The sequence below is a fragment of the Typopeltis vanoorti genome, chromosome 6, assembly GCF_054136105.1.
Source record: "Typopeltis vanoorti isolate ZY-2024b chromosome 6, IOZ_Tvanoo_1.0, whole genome shotgun sequence".
Classification (NCBI taxonomy): Eukaryota; Metazoa; Arthropoda; class Arachnida; order Uropygi; family Thelyphonidae; genus Typopeltis; species Typopeltis vanoorti.
Window position 1 is genome coordinate 155,007,841 of NC_143554.1, and position 18,205 is coordinate 155,026,045.

The 18,205-nt window shown below is 36.4% G+C and overlaps 1 protein-coding gene across 2 annotated transcripts in view; it reads right to left on the reverse strand.

Annotated features, from left to right (window-relative positions):
• LOC150106122 (uncharacterized) overlaps nucleotides 1-18,205 on the reverse strand; it is a 273,819-nt gene that overhangs the window by 149,957 nt on the left and 105,657 nt on the right. The window contains exons 5-6 of one of the 2 annotated variants that reach the window (XM_090394493.1): nucleotides 17,216-17,374; nucleotides 826-984 (exon numbers count right to left, since the gene is read on the reverse strand). In XM_090394493.1, coding sequence (XP_090250619.1) covers nucleotides 826-984; nucleotides 17,216-17,374 — 318 coding nt within the window. The remainder of the gene's footprint in view (nucleotides 1-825; nucleotides 985-17,215; nucleotides 17,375-18,205) is intronic. The other variant, XM_090394494.1, reaches the window with a different exon arrangement.

An 18,205-nucleotide genomic window follows, 5' to 3' on the forward strand; every position in this document is an offset into this window, starting at 1 on the left:
GTACTGCTAGTGAGCTCAAGAATAGATTATTCAGAAACCCTATTCTTCAGGACAACCACTGAACTTTTTCAAGCTTCTTGTCTCTAATAAGCATTGTAGTGGTCTTACACTGGGCAAAGAAATTCATCTCCCATCTAAGGAAATTCACAAAACATTCATGCCTACATGCAGATATATATTAATGAATAGGCCTAGCATAAAACTTCACCTCCCATCTAAGGAAATTCACAAAACATTCATGCCTACATGCATATTTGAACAGGCAGATATATTAATGAATATTGTTAGCATAGAACTACTATGCTATCAATATTTTGCAAAATGAATAATAAAAACTTAGTTGTCTGCAACTAAGATACTGTAATGTCTGACCACAAATGCCAGATCCCTGGCTAGCAGATTGCCAAGAAGAGTCAATTCATGTTGAAGGGGAGAAAGGAATAAGGCGATGTAGGAATTCATCACCAACACGCAAAATCATGTGTTTTATACGTAAAATTTTGCAACTGTTGTACAAACAAAATAGTTACCACTTTAAAATCTAGAACTTTCATAAAAGAAAAGCTAATTTTTGACATATAATAATAAATTCTCATCCCACGAAACACATTGATTATCCTATTATCAGAATGGATTCGCCTTCTTCTTCTCCATGGACAGAAGTGTCAAAGGGTCTCACATCTGTGGTCAGACAGTATCTTTGCTGAATATATATCACAGTAGCTGTTTTAGTATACCCACAAGAACACACATTTCTTCAATGTTTAATTAGCATAGATACAAATATTGCAAGAAGACAGTGATTACGTTTTTCTAAGTTTTTACCTCAATATGAATCTCTTTAAATATCTTTCTACAGTGCGGACAAGTGACTTTCATCTCAGGACATCTGGTGGTTATATGATGAGATAAATGTTTGCGAAAGAGTTCTGCATTGCACTGATAGCAACGGATTCTTCTATTGCCAAAACTATCTGGATACATCTACAGAAAAAATAAAATAAAATAAACTATGTTCATTTAATAATTTAAATTTAACAATACTAGAGTATGAGAATATATTACAAGAAATGAAGACGATCCTCAAAAATCAGTTTTATGAACTAAAAAAAAAAAAAATTAAGCCAACAATACAATTTAAAATTATTTCACTATATATGGGACATACTGCCATGGTAAGAGACATACATGGTACAACAGAACCATGTATCATTGGACGAGGAGTAAGACAAGGCTGTTCTCGGTCACCAATTTTTTAACATGCATTCTGAAGCAATGTTAAAAGAAGCACTGGAGAATTCGGAAGAAGGAATAAAGATTGGAGGTAGACAGATATTTGCAATAAGATACGCAGATGACAACGCTTCATTATCAAATACTGAAACAGGACTACAACATCTGTTGAACAGATTACTGGAATCCTGTATTAATTATGGAATGAAAATTAACATCAGAAAAACAAACATAATGAAAATAGCAAGGAAAGAGGCAAATATGGATATCAGAATAAATGGGGAAAAATTGATTCAAGTAAAGACATTTAAATATCTAGGAAATGTCATTAGCAAAGATGGAAGATGTAAAAGTGACATAAGCAAGAATAGCGATGGGAAGAGATGCCTTGAATAGTAAATGGAATTTATTCAGAAGTAAAATGGATAGAAACCTAAAGATAAGACTAATAAAATGTTATGTCTGGAGTGTCACCCTCTATACAGCTGAAACTTGGACATTGAAGAAAGAGAAAATTAAGATTTTGGAAAGCTTTGAGATGTGGATTTGGAGAAGGATGGAAAAAATCAAATGGACAGATAAAATAACTAATGAAGAGGTCTTAAAAAAGAGTAGAAGAAGTCTGTTAAGGAGGATAAAAAGAAGAAAGGGAAACTGGATTGGACCTATTCTGAGAGGGAATGGAATCATCAGAGATGCCATCGAAGGAAAAATAGACAGAGGAAGAGTAAGGAAAACAATGCTAGATGACATGCTAAATGGAGACAGGTGCACAACCTTGAAAGAGAAGATTCAGAACAGAAGAGAGAGAGTGGAAGGAAAGTTTTCACTACTAAGAGAAGAATCTGCTCAATTTCAGAATACTCAAGAAGAAGAAGACGATTTAAAAATTCCACAAAAGAAAATAAAAGTCACGGCATCTAAAGTTCAAGATCACACTAGATCAAAAAATAGTCATAGAAGATAAAATAATAGAACAGGTGATGAGAGTCTAATTATTTAGGTTATTATTATTAACATCCGACCTCTATGCAGTAAGAGACTCATCATGGGAGGTAAACTCTATCGTACACCAAGCTCATCAAACTGTGCTCATCCTTTAATGTAGACACATTAAACGGATTCAATGTGTCTACACTCATAACACCTTCAGGCAATGCATTCCACTCACCAACCACACTCCATGCAAAGAACTTTCTCCTTATAGTTTCCAGTGATGGCCTCTTGTTCTACCTCCCCCTTCTCATTCTATGAAAAATTCTCTTCCATGTCAACCCAATAACAACCCATGACTAGCTTATATATCTTAATCATATCGCCCTCCTCCTACTATTCAATTCTCTCAATCTGTCCTCATACTCCACATTCCAAAGACCACCTTTGTGAATCTACTCTGGACACTTTCTATTCCTCATCACCATGAAAACCCAATAACCAAATATTTGCACAATAATCCAAATGAGGCCTGATCAAGGTCTTATACAATGGCATCATAACTGTTATACCAACTTTATTTTCTCATTTATTCTTTTTGTTATATTACTTTTACTTTATGCTTTAACTTCCTTACTTTCACTCACACTGTGTAATTTAACAAATTTATTTGATTATTGACTGCACCAGTTAAATTATTCTTTGAGTACAAGTTTGTAAGAATCTTAAATGAAGATAAAATAAATATTATTCCCCTTTAACTCTGACCATTACCTTGTATCAATCATGGCATAAACTTATTACTTAGCATATTATAAATACATTGTCCCTCATTTGTCAGATACATGTAGGTTTGTAAGTTTTGGGATTAGTGCATTGACAAGCAGTCTAAATGTGTTGTTTCACAAACTAATTTAATTAAGCCAAGAAATCTATTTACAATGTTCAGCCTATATATGAGCATGGATACAAAGAAATTACAAGTCATAGACAATTTCATGTGATTCTATGTTAGGCTTGTTCCTGTAGAATGGCTTACACGCTGGTTAAACATGATAACTAAATACTTAAGGAATTGACAGCATACACTAGAAATATACGAAGTGGGGGAGGTGAGTTGTGGCTAACTGTGTTTTAATATTTTTTGGATTTTTTTTTTTTTTTTTTTGGGGGGGGGGGGTAGCCATTGGCTGAGAAAATGTTAAGGATGTGATTTAGTTCAGTGGTTAGGGCTTGGTCATTTGAACAGATTAGTTTTGCCCTGTTGAATAGTGTCCCCCCCCCCTCACAACAATATGGAGTTATTAAGACACTATTCAACAGAGCAAAACTAATCTGTTCAAATGACCATGCCCTAACCACTGAACTAAATCACATCCTTAACACTTTCTCAGCCAAAGGCTACCCCCCCCCCCTGAAAAAAATCCAAAAAATACTAAAACCAGTTAGCCACAACCCACTTCCCCCTTCACAAAAAAAAGATTACTCTAAATCCATCACCATTCCCTACATCCGAGGCACCTCGGAAAAAATCAACAAAATCCTAAAAAAACATGACTTGACCTCTTGTTACAGACTATATAGAAAATTTGCATCCCTTATCCGTTCCACTAAAGACCAACCACTTCCCTTAGACCTACCTGGTGTATACCAGGTCCCTTGCAGCTGTAAATTGTCCTACTTTGGCCAAACAGGCAGGACAGCAAATATCAGAATCTCAGAACACAAGGACTACATCCGATTTCACCAGTACAGCCACTCTGGGCTTGCAGACCATGCTCTGGATACTCGCCACAGAATAAGGTGGAAGAAAGCCACAGTAATACACTGCAGTAAGTTCAAATATGAAAGACTATTCATGGAATCAGCCTTAGCCCTTAGGAACATGCCAAACCTCAACAAATTTGGATGCATGAGACTGCCCCAAATTTGGGAAACATATATCAGAAGAACTTCAGCCCAAAGGCCAAGAACACCTAATATAGCCCGCCAGGGGACACCATCAGGACTTTAGGAAAATGGTAGCTTCCTCACTTCATTTCTCATTTGCTGTTATGTAGTACTTGCGTGCACGTGTCTTTATCTTAAGTTCCCAAGAAGATGGCAACGTGACGTTTGCCGAAATATCGGAAAGTATATATTAAAGTTGATTTAATTTATATTTCTAGTGTACGCTGTCAATTCCTTAAGTATTTAGTTATCATTATTATGTTAGGCTTGGTTCTCCTACAATCCTAACATTTCTATCTCACAACCTATATATAATTTATCACAATTTACTAGTCATTCCTATTCATTAAACATTTTAATTTGACAAGCATGAGCTCGTATTAACAATACCTTGCGTTCACTACGTACAGCAGTTCGCTTACTCTTACAACAGATACTTCAAAATTTAATACATCATGAATATTTACATTCGCACAATTGAATATCGAACAAGGACACATTACATGAATTGTCTGGAAGTATTTATATATCCTTCTAAGTACTTTGGAGTTGAATTCCATACACTTCATTCTTCCAGGACAGTCCTTATTCGATTTCTTTGTCCATGCGATAATGTTCCTTTTCTTCTGGCTATATGCCTGTTCTTTCCTTCTCACCATTTTCTTTGTCTTTATCACTGATATTCTTCATCCTTCAAATTTCGTTCATAAGCAATGTGAAGACCTCAGGTGTTTGACGAATGCTTTCTCTTTACTGCCAATTTCTCAGTGACAACATATGCTGATCTCCTCATGTGAGAAGCTCTGGGGACAGACAGTAGACCATACATAGCAGTGATCCCAGGGAAGAAAAGGACCATAAAGCTCCCAAGATGCTCTCCTTCCTGACACGAAGGAGAGCATCCGGAGCTATTGAAGTCCGGAGTTATTTCATAGCTCCGGACTTCACATAGTATGCATGCACTTCTTTTCAGATTCCCATTTTGGAGTCACAGTAACATCTGGATATGCTGATGTCACAACTCATGCGCTACCGGTTTGAATAACACAAGATATTTTTCATAAAGTTATTACATACAAGAAATTTTGTATTTTACAAACAATGACAATTCCATACATAAATTTCATTCTTGTTAACAACTTGTAAGAGTGAGCATACAACATTAATGATGTGAGATTTTACAATAACCTCTTTATTTCTGGATGTCAAGGTCTTCCTCATTATTGCTATTATCCCATGTGACAGTGTCACAACTTGCAACGTGGAACCTGAATTTCTGGTCCTCATCCAACACCATTCCAAATCTATTATCTCCTCTACCTGCTTTAAAGTTTCCCCGCCAAGTGTATACTCATTGTTGCTTGCCAAATTTCAAAACTTATACTTTGCAACAATGAACTGACAGTTCCACTTACCTGATCATTAATGCAATATATTCAAGTTCTCCTGTAAGTCCAAATTATCTGCTTGATTCTGCACTGCTCTCCCCAATTTGCATCATCTGCAAACAGATGCATAATACCAGTTAAATCCATACCAATATCATTAATATACAAATTGAATAACAATGGACCCAAAACTGACCCCAGAAGCGCACCACTAGTGAACGTCCACTTTTGGGATACAGCAACTCCACATACAACTTTCTGATACCCATCTAACAGCCAGTCACTGATCCAACTCAACAGTCTGTTATCCAAACCCATCAGTTTCAGTTTATTTAACAGCTTATCATGTGGCAGTCTATCAAAACCTTTTCTAAAATCTAATTATCCCACTGTATAACCATCTCCCTTGTCCAAGACATTTGTCACCTTGTTATAGTACATAAGTAAGTTATTAAAACATGATCTTCCTTTAACAAGTGCATGCTGATAATTGCAGAGAATACTGCTGTTATCAACCCATTTCTCTAGCCTAGATTTAGTTTTCATCAATCTCTCTAGTACCACCACAACTTCAGATATGCTGATTAGCCTAAAATTTGAAGACAGCCTTATCACCACCTTTATACAGTGGAAGAACTTCTTTCTGCTCCCTTGGAATGTGTGCTGTTGTAAGACTCTTATTAAACAGAAATGCCAATTTCCTGGAACATTCCCTTTAGATGTGTGGTGATATTGCATCAAATCCTATGGCTTTATTGATATCAAGGTTATTTATTTCATCAAATACCTCTTGTGGATTGCTTAAGTGTCGAAGTAAGTGAGAAGACCTCTACATAGTCTTTAAAGGAATGCGGATAACCAACCAGAGCTTCTGATCTAATATCCAATTCTCACCTTCTCGTGGTGCACCCTGTTAGGTATCCACCTGGATATACAATGAACAAGGATGAGCTGGAAATTTTATTTATCTTATTGGCTTGAACCACAATGTAAAATGATGGTACAACATGACAGAATTTCATGCAGGCTGGGATGTTGTCTGGTTAAACAAAGCCCCCATTGTTTGTGCCAGGGAACCAGGGTAAACAGCAAAAAGTCAGCTACTGGAACAAATCCTGAAACTCATCCCAACTCAACATCACCAGAGTTCAAGACTGGTACTATTAACATTACAAGTCTGAATTGTAAACAAATGGAAATAATTGGATAAGTACCAGATCAACATAATAGGGGTGACTGAAACAAAAAAGACAAAAAACTGGTGAAATTTTTCTAAACAATAGATATAAAATGTTATATTCAGGCAATAGCAATCAGGGAAAAGAAGGAGTAGCTATAGTATTCAACACTAAATACCAAACTAATCATCTTGAATGGCAGGAAATTTCAAGTAGAGTGATGTGGACAAATATTAGAAAGGGAAACTGAACAATGAAACTTATTTGTGCCTATGGTCCCATAGAAGAATCTATTAAGGTAGAAGTGGAATAATTTTTTGAGACTACTAAAAAAGTATAACTGACACAATGAAAAAGAAAAAGTTGGTCGGTCCTTGTTAGAGATCTAAATAGCAGAGTTGGAAATTATTGTCAGACGTACAGAAATATTTTGAGAAAATTTGGAGAAAAGAGCAAAGCTAATAATAATAGCAGTAAATACCTGTTGTATTTCTGCTTAGGACATGAACTGGTTATTACTAACACAATGTTCCAACATAAAAATGTGTACAAATTCACATGGAGAGAAGATGCAAAGAATAAAAAAAGTCTCAATGATCATGTTATTGTCAACAGTGAAGTTTTCCTACTGGTTTGGGACACAAGAGTATACAGAGAATTTGAAATAAGAAGTGATCACCATTTAAGTCTTGAGCAGGATAAAATTGAATTTCATAATGAAAAGAAGAACATGTAAGAAAGTTTTAAAGCAAATAAAAGTTGAGCAGCTCTCAGACGTTAACTGTAGACTAAACTACACAAACTTTAAAAAAAAAAAAATGAAAGAGTTTGAGAACAGGAACCAAACCTTGGAGATTCCATGATAAGCCCTGAAGAAAACATTGATTATTCAGCCAGAGAGGCATGTGGTAAGGTTGTCTGCAAGGATTGAAAAATTAGAACTCTATGTTATTACACAAGAAGTTAAAGAGGCAGTGAAGGAAAAGAAGAAAGCATATCGAAAGTTCCTGGAGAATAAGTCAGATTGTACTCTTAGAGAATACAGAGACAAATGTAAGAAAGTTAAACACTGTGTAAAACTAGCTATTCTGGAGGCTGTTGATAAAGCTGAGAAATGGAGAAAAGAATGCAGTAACAGGAATTAGAGATGATAAAGGTGACATGAAAGCTGGAGAAAAAGATATCCTGTGTGTGGAGTAATTGCTTTGAAAAATTGCTGAATGAAACAAACAGTGACGGCACAGTGGTAAAAACACTCAACAGGCATGCAGTCAGGAATACATATCCATAATTAACTATTGTCATCACTGATGATGATATATAATATTTAGTCTAAAATATATTACCTTAAATAAAGAGTATTAATTATCCCTTATGTTTTTTCATGTTAACTATTTTTTCATGTTTCATGTTTTATGTATCTAGCATATCAGGCAGATAGGACAATCTACAGAGATCTTTATGAAAGAATACATTAAAGATGTGGAAAATCAGCAAGCACACAAATCAGGATTAGCATTTCTTACCACCAAAGAAAACAGGAATGTGACATACAGGGTGTTCGGGATAAATTTGACAGTTTCCTAAGGAAAAAGAAAATCTTCTTTGTATCTATTAAATTTAATGAATTGACAAAAAAACATTACAGGCAGAGTTAATTACAATACTATCAACAAGATTTACTCAAAATAACCACCATTAGCATCGATCACAGCTTCAATTCTGCTTCGGAACCTCGAACAAGCTGATGCTACAGTCTCCCTGGGAAGGGCCGCAAAAACTGTTTTAATTTTATCCATTAACTGGGCTTTTGTATTGCTGGAAGTGCGATTGGTGTCTTTTTCAACTGCGCCCCATACAAAATAATCCATGGGGTTAAGGTCTGGGGAGTTTGGAGGCCAAACATTTGGACTGGTGAAGTCGTAGAAATTTTCAGACAACCATTTTTGACTTTTCCCAGAGGTGTGGCAAGGGGCCGAATCCTGCTGCCATACATACGGCCTACCATTGGCTACCCTTGTTATCCAGGGCTTGACTACAGTTAGCAACTCCACGAACAAAGCCAGAATTCCAATGCCAGGGTTCTTCAACACCTGTTCCTGCAGATTTGCGAGGAATTCTGCTGTACGAACGCAATCAGATCGTCTGCTAGGGATCTTTCTTCTTGCTACATCCTCGTAGTCACCATTGCAAGTCTCTAGTTCATGCCTGATTGTTTTTACTGTATTCAGGGAGCATTGGGCAGCAGTCGTAATATCCTTATTTTGATGGCGGGCACGAATCATCATGATACAAGTTATTCTCTTCCATGATTCAGGTGGGTTCCAGCTATCCATCCTTTCTGACATCTTGTATATGAATGAAGAAGGGTCCAAACTTTTAAATGAAGAGAAGTGTGTGTTAATACATGTAACTTACGGAAAAATATAATTAATTATAAATATGTCAAATTTATCCCGAACACCCTGTATATTGAATTCAACACCTATGTATGCAGATTCCAATAAGATGTTGGTTCAGCATCTTCTCGTTTTAAACCAACTTTGGTTGGCATATACCAAAGACTTACAAAGCTGTAAATTAGGTTACCAGAGTTACTATATACAACACAACTCAAAACAACAAGCCAAGCATCTGACATCTAAAAGTGCTATAATCACCATCTAGTTTGAGCTCAGTTTTTCAAACTTAAAATTTATCCTAAAGATGTACGCAATAACTCATAGGAAACTGGTCAATAAACAATTTCTTTCTTTCTTCCTTAATGTTCTTATTCGTGGTTTATACAAGATAAGCCATAACAGATAACTCCCAGCATGGAAACCTCACATCAATGAAAATTACCTCTTTTATACCCCAGTAAGAATAACACAAGTCCCTCCCTTTACAGTTGTATTTTAACTTGAAACAACCATTAAATGCGATTTAGATACAAACATTGTGAAAAATGCTTAGAATAAATAAAAACAAAAAAAATAATAAAAGAAAAAAACTTTTTGCATTTATCGGGAAATTGATATAGTCCATATGAAAATATTTAACAATCAAAACAATATGCAAGCGTATCAATCAGTACAAGTGAATCTTATGAGAATCATTCACATGAGTGTCATGTGACAAATCAAGCAAGCCTTGCCAAGACTATGCCACATGATTCTAGTCCCAAGCCCAGGTAAAGAGGTGAGGGTTCAGTGAAGGGGTAGCAACCCATCCTCGTAAAAAAGTGCTTTGCTATGGAAACCAGGACCATAGAAATATCTGACCAAAATGTAACACTAAATGAAGACAAACTGTTGAGAATGACATCCCCTACAGAAAGCTCTTATAGAGAAACTAGGGAATTGAGGAATACAACAAAAAATTCGGACAAGACACAAAAACCAAAAAAAAAAAAAAAAAGACATATCAACTATTTGGAGCCAAAAAAAAAAAAAAAATATGAATTGGATGCTGCAATATAGCCAAAGAAATGAAAGACTACAAAATTGAAATATTGGGAATAAGCAAGACAAGAAGGAATGGACAGGGATTGATCCGGTTGATTTCTTATTGTTTCAGGAGAAACAGTAATATATGCTGGAAACAAAGATGAGAATAGTGCACATGCAAAAGGAGTGGCAATAATGATGTCCAGTAAAGAGCAAGAGCTGCAATGATAGAATGGGAACTTAACTCAAGATTGTATAAAGTGACAATTATAAATGTATATAATTCAGGAGAAAGAGGGGTGATAGGATAGAGGTCTATAAACCTTTGAATGGGTGTTATAGCATTTCAACTGATGAAATTTTTCGTTATATAGAAGGTGGGGAGAGAGCACGGGGGCATCCATTGAAGTTAAGGTTGTTCTCGGTCAAGAAAGGGTTAAGAGCTAGGTTTTTCTCCCAGAGAGCAGTGAGTGAGTGAAAAAATTTGCCCTTACGGGTAGTGAGTGCATCTAGCGTGAATGAATTCAAGGGTAGGTATGATAGCTGGATTGGGTAATTTACAGCCTCCCTCAATGAGTCCTTGACTCCCTGGAGGTCTCAGATAATAATAATAGAAACAGATGACACAATTCCTAGAGATATAGTAATGAAGGATCTAAATGCTAAAATAGAAAATTATCGTACAGGGAGAGGAATGATAATGGGAAAAGAAGGTATAGCAAATAAAAACGAAAATGGTGAGATGTTACTGGTTTTCTGCATGGCAAATGAATTAGTAATAAGAGAATCCCTCTTCTCAATTTTCTTCCAACTTTCTGGATCATTGGATCTTCCCACCTTAAGGCAGGTCTTCCAGGTTTCCTTTTGGTATCTCTCGGATAACAATTTGTTACTCTGACTGTCCATCTGTTGTCTCTCATTCTGGTGAGATGACCTGCCCATCTACTTCTGCTGTTGTAGATTTCTATTATTACATCTTTGAGTCCAGACTTCCTAATTTCTGTGCGTCTTACGTGGTCTATTTTATTTATATTGCACATTCTTCTTTCTATTGCACGTTGAGTTGTTATTAAGCTTTGTTCTTCTTTTAAAGTTATGTTCCATGTTTTACTGCCATAAGTTAATGCTGGCAGGATTTGACTATTGAAAAGATGGGCCCTTATTTATATATCTATCCATGTTTTGGTTGGTAATTGTTGATTTTATTTTGTTGAAAGCCATCCAAGCAGCTCTTTTTCTTCTTGCTATTTCATTTGATATGTCATTATTCATTTTTATGGAATGTCCAAGGTTTAATCTTCAACTTTTTCGATGGTGTGGGATTCTAGATTGATTGTATAATCTTTACAGTATTCATTTTTCAACTATCTTGTTTTGTCCTGATGTATTTCCAATTCAATTTTTTGACAGTTTTGTTTTATGTCATTCAGCATCGATTCTAAGAGTTGGGGGGGGGGGGGGGAGTGAGATATTAATATCACATTGTCAGCAAATAATAGAATATTTAACATTTAAACATCAATGTTTTATTCCACCTTTCATGTCAGTTTTTCGAATGATGCTGTACAGAGTAGATGTGAAGAGATTAGGTGAAAAGACATCACCCTGAAGTACACCTCTACTTAAGTTAATTTTAATCGGGTGATTGAAAAGAGTGATATTTGTTATGCCTGTTTTATAAATATCTTAATGAACTGGATATATGCTATTTCTACTCCTTGTTCTATTATTAAAGGAACATAGGACTTGTTCTATTATTAAAGCTTGGAATGTTTAAGAATTCTACAAATAAAATTGTCAGAAAAGATATCCAATAAAGAGTTATGCCAAAACACTAAACAAAAAGCAATAATGTATGAGAACAATCAGAGAAATTGGAGATGGATAGGACATGTAGTAAGAAAACCAGAAAAGGACAACGTCAAACAAGTATTATAGTGGAATCAGCAAGGAAGAGAAGAGAGGAAGACCAAAGATGAGCTGGCAGAGAAGAGTAGAAAAAGACCTCAGAAAGAACGGAAAGATCTGGACACAGATAAAAAGAGAAGGACAAAACAAATTCAGATCTAGATCTGTGGTTGAAGTCATATGCTCCCAATGGAGTGCAGAAGAATAAGTAAGTATATAACAAATCACATTTTATATCCCAATTTAAAATGAATTTCTGAGTCAATAGGCAAATATTCAGCCAGGCCTGCATAGCTCAGTAGAAGTGGCGTTTGCACTCTACGGTGCTTGACTGCACAATGAAAGACTTGGGTTTGAATCTGGTCACCGACTAGAGAAAAATTTTCCAAGTTTATGTTCAACAGTGTCAAATGCCTTTTTAAAATCTATAAAAAGAAAACAATGTAGCATCTGGTATTCTCTGCATCTTTCTGTTAGTTGAGTAATAGTTTGAATGTGATGTATTATCAAAAAGTCTCTTTTGAAACCAGCCTGTTCTTTGCAGCTATTTTCATTGATGAAGTTTTGTATTCTGTTTAGAATGACTCTGGCGAATATTTTATATGTAAGTGATAATAGACAGATGGTCTGTAATTACTGATGTCTTTATTACTTTTTTTATGCAGAATTATGGTCTTTGATGTTATCCATTCAGTAGGTGCTTTTAATTGTATACATCAAGTAAATCTTTCTGCTAGAGCTTTAAAGCCTACTTTGTCCACCCATTTTTAATTCAGCAGATTTTATACCATCAATTCCTGGTGATTGGTCAGTTTTCATATGGTGGATAGCCATTTCTACTTCTTCAGGTAGGATAGATGGTATTTCCAAACTCTCCAAATTTTTATCTGGTACTGGAGCAGTGACTACTTATTTAGATGAGTAAAAGTTTTCATAAAATGATTTTATTATTTTTTTCCATTTTATCTCTGTTTATATGCCTGTTTCCTTGATTGTCTATGAAGAACTGATGGTAGTGGTTGCTTTAGACTTATTTCTTTTTCTACTTTTTTTAGACTACTGTGGAGCCTAGCTGCTTCTGCCAATTTTGTCATTCTATGTATATCATAGTCATCTTTGATATTCTGCCTCAGTTGTTTACAGATAATTTTACTGAAGAATAATTGAAGAACACTGGGTTACTAATCAAAATACCAAAAAAAGCAGATTTAATTGTTTGCAATAATTGGAGAGGAAGATCATTATTAAACAACAAGTAAAATACTAACAAGAATAATATTAGAATAAAAAAATATGAGAAATGACATGAAAAACAGAAAAGGAATACAATGGAATTTAATGGAACAACTACATGACCAGGATTTTGCAGATGATATATGCTTACTGGCACACAACAACATATGAAGAAAAAAACAATAAAACTCAACAAAGAAGCCCTGACTGTTGAATTAAGAATAAATAAAATTAAAACAAAAATAATGAAAATAAATAATAAACAAAAAGAAGCCATATTACTGTATGGTCAAATTTTAGAAAAGTGGAGAACTTTTAAGTACCTTGGATCAATAATAAATAAACAGGGGAGGAACAGAGGAGGAAGATATAAAATCTAAGATACAGAAAGTACAGATAATTTTTTAAAATGTTAGGGAAAATATGGAAATCAAAGCAAATAGGCTTAAAAAAAAAAATCAGGTTATAAAATATGAATATCAAACCAGTTCTACTCTGTGCATTAGAAACATGGATAACAACAAAATCAATTATAAAAAATACTGCAAATAAATGTTTAACAAGAATTCTGCAAATAAAATAGACAGAAAAGATATCCAATAAAGAGTTGCGGCAAAAAACTAAACAAAAAACAATAATGTATGACAACAAGAGTCAATAGACAAATATTCAGCCAGGCCTGTGTAGCTCAGTAGAAGTGGCGTTTGCACTCTACAGCTTGACTGCACAACGAAAGACTTGGGTTCGAATCTAGTTGCCGACTAAAGAAACATTTTCTAAGCCTTTTCTCGACCGGTTCCCGAGTTAGTCAATCTCTGGCATAAGCAAGCGGGTTTTTTCTCCTGGAAACTCGGGATTTTTGTCCCATAAACTCAAGAAAATCGGTCATCTAACCCATACTGTTTTTCAGACATTAAAAATATTCTGTTAGGGACCACGAGATGGCGGCACTTGTTAGCCATCTTGTTCACTGCGTACTGATTAATTAGTGATAGCCTTGGGCCAGATATCTCTGCTGATTGGCTACCAGTGGAGATTGAACTGCCCGCTCAGTCTCCAAAAGTTAGACAGTACTAAAATGGCCTTGCCTACTCCCTATGCGAGGAACAAAAAGGTGTTAGCTGATTTTTTTAGGCAAATATTCATCATGACTCAATATGAATACAAATCTAATATTATAAGGATAATAATTCATCTACAATTGACTCACACTACAGCAAACACAAATTTTTTTGGCGACTGAAGAAGCTATAGTTGAAATGTGGTTGTGCCAGTAAAGATCGGAGGTGTAGGTCAATCCGAGATGAGAAATCCATTCGTGTTAGGATATCTCAGTATTAATGAAGATAAAGGGGGTGGGACGTGAGCTCTGTCTTAGGTTTTATGTCACTGAAGTCTACAAGGTTGTCTTGCCCCACTGGGATATAGTTAGAAGATATGAGTTCAGGTGACTGGTCACAGTAGATCTTGATTCTAATATTTGAGCACCATAAGGTTTGTCGAATGAAAAGGAGAAATGCAGTGTACTGTCATCAACAAAGCTACGGATAGGATTGGAAGTCTCAAAGAGCAGGTCAAAAGGAAGAGAGTGGATGAAAGAAAAGAACAGAATCCTGGGGGTACTCCTGCATTGGTGGAGAAATCTGAGTAGAGTAGACTACTCTGCTCTACTCAAAAAAGTCTACTCTACTCTACTTTTCTCACTGAGAGATCAGTGAGAAAGTTAGTTTTTTAACACAATAGGTGGGATAAAGACCAGATGCCTTGTTTGTGTTCACATTATTCTTCAGATTTCTTTTTGTTGGACGACTATGAGTAACATGAAAGGAGCTGTTCTTGGTAGCGTGGAGGTAACTTTGCCCATGTCATGAATGCAGGAATGTGAAGAGAAGAGTGATGTCAGTAAGTTGGCCTTGTCTATAGGTGAGGTAACTACAGTACCATCCAGTTGTCAGAGTAGTAGACACCTGGGTGGGCAGAAGTTGTGCTCAATGGCCTTGGTAAGGGACCAGAAGGAGTGACTGTATATTTGGGCAGGATGAGTTTGCAGCATTTGACCCTTTCAAAGGGCCAAATGCTGCAAACTGACATCCGACTTGGACGGTAACGATTCTTTTACCATAGTTGTGAGCTGCAGCGTAGGCAGAGTGGGCAGCTGCAGTTTCAGTCTTGAACCATTTGTGGTAAACAGAGGTTTTTCCTTTTACAGCATTAGCACGCTTTTTTTTTGAGAACCAAGGCTTCGATGGCAGCTGAGAATTTGGGGTGAAATAAGGGATGAAAGCCTTCAATTCCCATGAGGATGATTTCTGCTATTTGGTCTAAGCAGGTATTTGGGTTAGAAGAACTGAAGCAGTAGTCGTACCATGGAAGTCACAGAGGCCCTCCCAGTTGGCACCCTTATAGTACCAAAGGGCATGACTATGAACTGGTGGTGGTGGTGGAGGTTGTTCTGTGGTTTAAGAGACTTGTATGAAGTTGTGGTTCGAGTTACCAAGAGAACCGACCACCACAGAATACCTGGAAGGGGAGCTTGTTAGGAAGAGGTCAAGTGTGTTGGTAATCTGAGGGGGGTTGTCAGGTATTCTGGTAGGAAGACTGATGATCTGAGATAGGTCACTGTTGATAGCAAACACCTCAGCATCCTGCCTGCTTGGTTGGTGAAACTGGAGAAGGGTAGCCAATGTGAGTTGTGGACATTGAAGTCCCAAGAAGGATGACCTCACTATTGGGATATTTTGACTGCAGGAAGTCAAGCTTTAACGAGAGATAGTTAAAGAGGTCGGGGTGGTTTACAGAATTTGCAGAGCGATAGAGAGAGCATGTGAAAATTGCCAATTAGTTTGTATAGAAATTTTGAGCCAACACATATCAAACAGTGGGGATTCAAAGATGTCAAAGGGATTCAAAGTCTCTGGCATGCTATGTCGATTCTGATGAATACACAAGTGTCGCTCTTGTGGTGGAAAGATCTGTGTAACGTGTAGTCTGCGCAGTTAAAATGGACAGTGGCTGTTCAGGTTGCCATTTGCCTTCAACTAGGTGGTGAAGCACATCATTTATATTGCTGCTTAGACCATGGATGTTGGTGAAAATGGATGGGGAATTTTTTTTTTTTTTTGGAAGGAATTAGTGTTGTGGGTTGTTTGATTGGAGTTTTGATTTTTTGTTGTTGTTGTTTTTGTAGCTACATATTTTTTGTGTTTTATGAGGTTTTTTTTTTTTTTAAACTATTTTTTGTGGGAGAGTTTTTGAGATTCACAGTAGAATTGATTGATTCTACTGAGAACCTTGATTTCTTTGTATTTTAGGAGGAAGAGATAAAGAAGAAGTGGGACATGCAATGAGAGGTGGCAGACTCTCCTGTCCATACGTAGCCTGGACAGTACCCCTGCAGCCACAGTATTTGGTCACGAACTGGCAAAATACGTGCCTCGAGAGTACCCCTCCAGTCACGAACTGGCAAAATACGTGCCGCCAGATTTGAGACTGGCTGATTGGGAAGCCTTCAGATTTGTTACTAACTGGTTCGGTTCTGTGTACTATCCAGCAAGACCATTTTACTGCTGTACCCTTGATTAGGGGAGGATCCTTGCCTCCTAAAGTGAAATTGGTATGTAATTGAGAATGTCACTCTCACTGCATGTAAGAAGAGTGGGTGGGGGAACAGAAATTGAAACTCTTGCTATAGGGACTGAAGCACATGGCTGCAGCCACTTCAAGTCTCTAATAAGCAAGGTGGTGATATTTCACTGGGTGGTGAAAAACAACAAACCTAAAAACCCAATGTAATGCTAAAATATCTCACTATAATTATCCACTATAAGAAACTGTTCCTCTAGTCCCTACAAGTCTGCTGTAATGAGAATAAACCATACAACTGTTAAAATTAAATTATATACCAAGGAATGCAATTCTCATATCACTTGAATATTAGAAAAACACTGAACTCTATCTAGCTTACATCAAAATCATTTTCTATAAGTCTCTTTGAGTAATGGAGATACTTGACAGAGGTCTTGAGGCATCGTCCTTTAACATGTCCATCTAAATTTTTACGAATGATCCATCCATGGCAATAAGAACAATATAACATAGCAGAAGCACACTGACTTTTGTGTTCCTATAAAAGAGTAAACTACTTATAACATTTGAACTTCTGAGAAGGTAACATTTCTTAGTGATTTAATAATTTTAGAACAGATTACCAAATTATTCCTGGATTTATATTCAAGATATTTAAATATACAGAGAAGACCATATACAAGGGGTGCTTAAGGGTCAAAGCTGTATAACTGAGAGGAGACTTCCATATAGCCTTTAAAGGAATGCGGAGAACCAACCAGGGCTTCTGACCTAATGTCCAATCCTCACCTTCTCGTGGTGCACCCTGTTGGGTATCTACTTGGATACTGAAAGGACGAGGATGGGCTGGCAATTTGGGATTTAGCCGACCAAATTGTATTCTTATTGGTTAAACCAAAATAAAAAATAATGGTACAACATGACAAAATTTCATGCCGGCTGGGTCGTCGCCCGGTTAAACAAGGCCCCCGTTGTTTTCGCCAGGGAACCAGGGCGAACAGAAAAAAGTTAGCTACTGGAACAAATCTGAAAATAAACCCCAACTCAATATCACCAGAGTTAAAGATCGGTACTATCAACATAAGAAGCCTGAATGGCAAAGAAATGGAGCTAGCTGAGGAATTAGATAAGTACCAGATCGACATAATAGGGGTGACTGAAACAAAAAAAAAGACCAAAACTGGTGAGATCTTTCTGAGCAACAAATACAAAATGTTATATTCAGGCAATGACAATCAAGGAAAAGAAGGAGTAGCCATAGTATTCAACACAAAATACGAGGCTAATCTTCTTGAATGGCAGTCAGTCTCAAGTAGAGTAATGTGGGCAAATATGAGAATGGGGAACTGGACAATGAGACTTATTTGTG